This window comes from Alosa pseudoharengus, unplaced genomic scaffold, assembly GCF_046254945.1.
Source record: "Alosa pseudoharengus isolate Yale_2024_CS ecotype anadromous, Long Island Sound unplaced genomic scaffold, YU_APseudo_1.1 YU_APseudo_1.1_scf_20, whole genome shotgun sequence".
NCBI classification, from domain to species: Eukaryota; Metazoa; Chordata; class Actinopteri; order Clupeiformes; family Clupeidae; genus Alosa; species Alosa pseudoharengus.
The window spans coordinates 5,737,946-5,742,945 of NW_027468664.1; the positions used below are offsets into that span (position 1 = coordinate 5,737,946).

Here is a 5,000-nt window from a genome sequence, read left to right on the forward strand (position 1 = left end):
AACACATACACTTGCCAACAGCTGACAGGCTCCCTTTAAAGGACTCCGGACTTCCTTCAGTGTCCACACGGACCTTGGGACTGCCCACAGGCTCTGCCTCTGCCTGAACATGTTCTTTACTTCCTCTGGCAGGAGCACTTAACATCCATGTACCCTCTCCAACTCCAGGAGATCTGAAAGACACCTTTATGTTTCTCGCTCTCGCTCACTCGCTTGCTCTCTCGCTCGAAAGACTTCATTAAAAACCTCCTCACATCTCTCTCTCTCCCTCCGTTTCTCCCCCCATGTCTCTCTACCTCCATCTCTTTCTACCACCATCTCTCTCTCCCTCTCTGACTATTATCAGAGCATCCCGGAACAGTCTGCCCTTTTGTCTATTTGGGTGCGGGTGTGACGCAGCCAGGGAAGATTCATTTTGCCTCATCATTCAGCTAACCTTCTCCCAAAGTCCCGCAGCCTCCTCCGTCTCTGCCACTGCACTGAATGACAAAAAGTCCACACACAGTACCCCTGATAATGTACACACACATGCATCCAATTCCCACAATCCTGGGAGTCACCTTTATTTGGCAGAATGCCATTCACTTAAACACTACACATCTTTCTCAGCGCATCGCAGGGATCAAATGTAGAGAGATTTGAGAGTTGTTTCTATGGGATTTGAGAGCTCTTTTGAAGGGATCTGAAAGCGCTTCAGAGACTGCGCTCATTCGACAGGTGAGCTCACCTGACTCCTCCAGTATGGTGCACCTCTGGTAGGTGGAGGAGCGGAGGCTGGGGGCACGCACGTTGAAGAGGCGGGCTTTCTCGATGCGTCCGTCAAACACGCGCAGCATGGGCTCCTTCTCCTCCCACTGGGACATGATCTTGTTGTCGATGAAGGTGGCGAACATCTGCGTCTCGATGAAGTGCGACAGGAACGGCAGGTAGGGCTCTGGCTGGTCCGACAGGAAAGAGGCCTGGGGTTGGACACACACACACACACACACACACACACACTTTTATTTGCTGCTGGTGACACACGGTCCTGAACGGGCACAGTTGTACCTGCCACAAATAAATCCAATTTCACACAACCTCGCCAATTTCTGGCGGACAGAGAACTCATTTCCTGTGGCCTTGGGAGCAGGCGCTGTTACACTACCATCACTATAATACCAAACTCATCCCTATTGACTCATCTGGGAGCTGTTGGCTTTGCAATGATTCTCAGAGGATGAAAAAATACATGTTCAATACTCGAGTCAAGGAGAGCACTTTCTGGCCGGCTTCTGTCTAAGTGGGGTCAATTAAAAATGCTGTTTGAACGGTTCTATAATGTTAACATCGACACTCTCATTTCCTGAGCAGCCCATTCTGAGAAGCAGAGCCTCATTAAAGGTGATGAGTGAATCTATGGCAACCCCATTTCTCTAAGAGCAACATCTGCTTTGCCTGAGGAGGCCAGACTAAGAGGGACTAGCCTGCAGCTGCCCCACATTCTAGTTAATACCTATCTGATGGATTGATGCAGACATGGCAGAGGAGGAGAGCAAGACATTAGTGGACACACTCTCCTCTCAATTGATGTCTCTTAGCAAGAGAACAACAAGGGGACATGATTGTGTGAATGGGTGTATGTATACTTCTCTTGTGTATGTGTGTGTGTGTGTGTGTTTGCTCCTCTTGTGTGTTTCCTCCTTTCTTGTGTGTGTGTGTGCAGTGTGTGTGCGTGTGTGTGTGTGTGTGTTTGCAGTATGTGTGCGTGTGTGTGTGTTTGTGTGCGTGTGTGTGCGTGTGTGTGTGTGTGCAGTATGTGTGCGTGTGTGTGTGTGTTTGTGTGTGTGTGCAGTATGTGTGCGTGCAGTATGTGTGCGTGTGTGTGCGTGTGTGTGTGTGTGTAGTATGTGTGCGTGTGTGTGTGTGTGTGTGTGCAGTATGTGTGCGTGCAGTATGTGTGCGTGTGTGTGTGTGTGTGCAGTATGTGTGTGTGTGTGTGTGCGTGTGTGTGTGTGTGTGTGTGCGTGTGTGTGTGCGTGTGTGTGTGTGTGTGTGCATCATGTGTGTATTTCCTACCTTGTCAAAGTTGTGCATCTGTTCCCGGTTGGTGAGCCAGGACTCCAGGTCGGGGGCGCTCTGGATGACGAACGCCTCGTAGTCGGCGAACATGGTGGCGAAGCGGCCGGCGAACACCTCGCGCAGCTGCACATTCAGCTGGCCGCTCCGCAGCTCCTGCTCGTCCTCAGCCGACCGCTTGCCCCCCGCGCCGCCCCCACCCCCGCCCGTCTCCCCGTCGGCCTGTCCGTCCCGCACGCCCCTGCGGATGGCCTCCAGGCGGTCCACGGTCACGCCGGTGCGCTTGGCCAGCGCCTGCAGCCGGTCCAGTGTGGGGCTGCCCTGCAGCAGCTCCAGCACGGCCATGTCCTCGCGGCCCAGGTTGCCGTTGCGCCCGTCGTCCACCAGCTCCCTCAGCACGCTGCCCTTCAGGCCGGCGCTGGGGCTACCGGACGTCCGGCTGCGGCTGCTGGTGGTGCTGCTGGTGGTGGTGGCGGTGGTGGTAGTGGGGGCGGTGGCGGTCAGGGTGATGGGCGCGTTGCTGCCCTCAGGGGAGAGGCCGAAGCGCAGCAGCACGTCGGTGAGCTCGCGGATGAACTCTGGCTTGTTGGGCAGCTGGGGGAAGTCCTCAGGGAGCTCAATGGTGTGGTTGTCCACGTCCACAAAGCACAGGTTCGCCTGCGGGCACACCGAGAGGAGAGGATAAGTATGCGTGCGTGTGCGTGTGCGTGTGCGTGTGCGTGTGCGTGTGCGTGTGTGTGTGTGTGTGTCTAACTACAGCTATGTGGTACACATACAATGGAGAGTGAGCAGAAATAGACCAGGTACACATCATTCATATTAATTGGGAACAACCAGCATGCCAAGGGCACAGTCAAAATAAAGGCCAAAGGTAACGCATGTCCAGACACCTGTGTCTGACCCACTGCTACTGGATTTGCACACTGACCTACAAACTCCAGTCTTCCCTACCGCTTGTGTTTGGTGTGGAAATAATCGGATGATACACTGAAGCATTAAATGGAGGCAGAAACGGGTGAAGTGGAACAGACAAGAGCACAGCAGTGCATGTGTGTGTGAGTGCATGTGTGTTTAAGTGTGCGAGTGTGTGTGTGTGTGTGGACTGTAAACTAATGCTGGTTTTGTCCTTAGGCAGCTGTGTGGTCTCACTTTGCCTGTGTAAGAAGCACTCAAGCATAGGGGCTCAACAACTCATGCTGCCACAGGACTGACAAGCAGCTCACCTATAAAGCCACAAAATCAAGTGTGTGTGTGTGTGTGTGTGTGTGTGTGTGTGTGTGTGTGTGTGTGTGTGTGAACACAAAAAGGAACTGTATGCATGCAATGTTATTTATGTGCAAGATTGTGTGAGATGCGTGCGTGTGCGTGTGCGTGTGCGTGTGTGTGTGTGCGTGGTGTTTCTCTCGCAGCTCAGCAGGCCTGTCACCTCTGAAGTGTGAAGACATGTCCATGTCAGCAGCGGCAGTGGGCTGTGAAGAGCCATGTGTGACAGGGAGAGGTGAGAGGTGGGCCACAGGGACTGTGTTCCCCACTCCAGTTTCCACACACACACACACACACCGCTTGGACACAGAGCCGCCCAGCTCACTGAGCCAGAATGGAGTGCCACTGCTGGTCCCACAGAGGGTCACTGCAGATGGTGGTGCAGACAGATGCCATGCTCCTCCACTGCCTCACCGGCATCGCGGGCGCCATCTCGCCCCTTCCGCTCCGCGGCGGATTCCCACCTCCTCCGGCCCTGACCTTGACCACTGGCTGGGCTGCAGTAGCCTTGGCAGCACAGCAGAGCAGGAGAGCCGGAACAGCCCCAAGGGTGTGTGAGGAGGAAGCATTTTCAGCCAAGTCAGCTCTCTGGGGCCCGTGTGTGTGTGTGTGTGTGTGTGTCTGCTGTCCAAGCCCTCCTTGTTGCAGTGCTGACCTTGCGTGCGAGCTCTGACCTGTGCTTGGCGGCAGCATGGTTAAAATAGCCCCGTCTCTAAGCTGCAGTTTTACCCTCACACTCCTTCTCACTCTCCATCACTCTCTATCCCATTGTTTTATAATATTTGATGGAGAGAGAGGGAAAGAGAAAGAAAGCAACACTCTTTCTTTTTTGCTTTCTTTCAACCTCCCTCTGTCTAATCTGTTGGGGCTGTGTTAAGGTCTCACTCTCCCCCACTTCTGCAATCTCTCTCTCTCTCTCTCTCTCTCTCTCTCTCTCTCTCTCTCTCTCTCTCTCTCTCTCTCTCTCTCTCTCATCTGCTAAGGCTAGGCTGAGGTCTCACTCTCCTGTAGTCCTGCAATCATTCTCCCACCTCCCTCTCTCTCTCTCCCTCTCTCTCTCTCCCTCTCTCCCTCTCCCTCTCTCCCTCTCTCTCCCTCTCCCTCTCTCCCTCTCTCTCCCTCTCCAGTAGCTGGAGCTGGGCTGATGTCTGAGTCATGTGTGTGGGCCCGTGAGAGGCCCATCTCCGGTCACGGGGCACAGATCTGCTGTGACATGTCCAGACGAGGGCACGCGGGCTCTAGCGGATGCCCAGCGCAGGAGAGGCGTCCACCTCAGGCATGTCAAAAACGAGTCGCTGAGTCACGGTTTGTTTGTGAAGGCCGTGGTGTATTCGTAGGGGTGTTGGCCTAGATTGCTCCTCCAAAAGCCCCGGCTCAGTCCCTGTGCATCAAACATGGGAGTGGAGCAGAGTCTCAACACTCTCAACATGTTTTAGCGGCTGCTTGTCCCCTGGGCCCCCGGGCCTCGTCACCCAAGTGAACTGACCTTCTGACCACGCTAAAGGACCGAGTGGAATGAGATGGGGAAATCGCCACTATGGACTGATGGGAAAATGGCCACTGTGAGACATTCAAATGTTTACAGTCGGGTCTCAACAACACTTTCCCTTCCTGTTCCAGATATTGCCATCCTTAGTTTCTAGGTCACGGCTGCTTGAACGCAGCATGCAGTGGAGCGGGCG

General features: G+C 54.2%; 1 protein-coding gene across 7 annotated transcripts in view; it reads right to left on the reverse strand.

Annotated features, from left to right (window-relative positions):
- dennd5b (DENN/MADD domain containing 5B) overlaps positions 1-5,000 on the reverse strand; it is a 59,633-nt gene that overhangs the window by 16,503 nt on the left and 38,130 nt on the right. For all 7 annotated transcript variants that reach the window (XM_076296323.1, XM_076296324.1, XM_076296321.1 and 4 more), the window contains 2 exons: positions 2,056-2,712; positions 728-959 (listed from right to left, as the gene is read on the reverse strand). In XM_076296323.1, the coding sequence (XP_076152438.1) occupies positions 728-959; positions 2,056-2,712 (889 nt within the window). The remainder of the gene's footprint in view (positions 1-727; positions 960-2,055; positions 2,713-5,000) is intronic.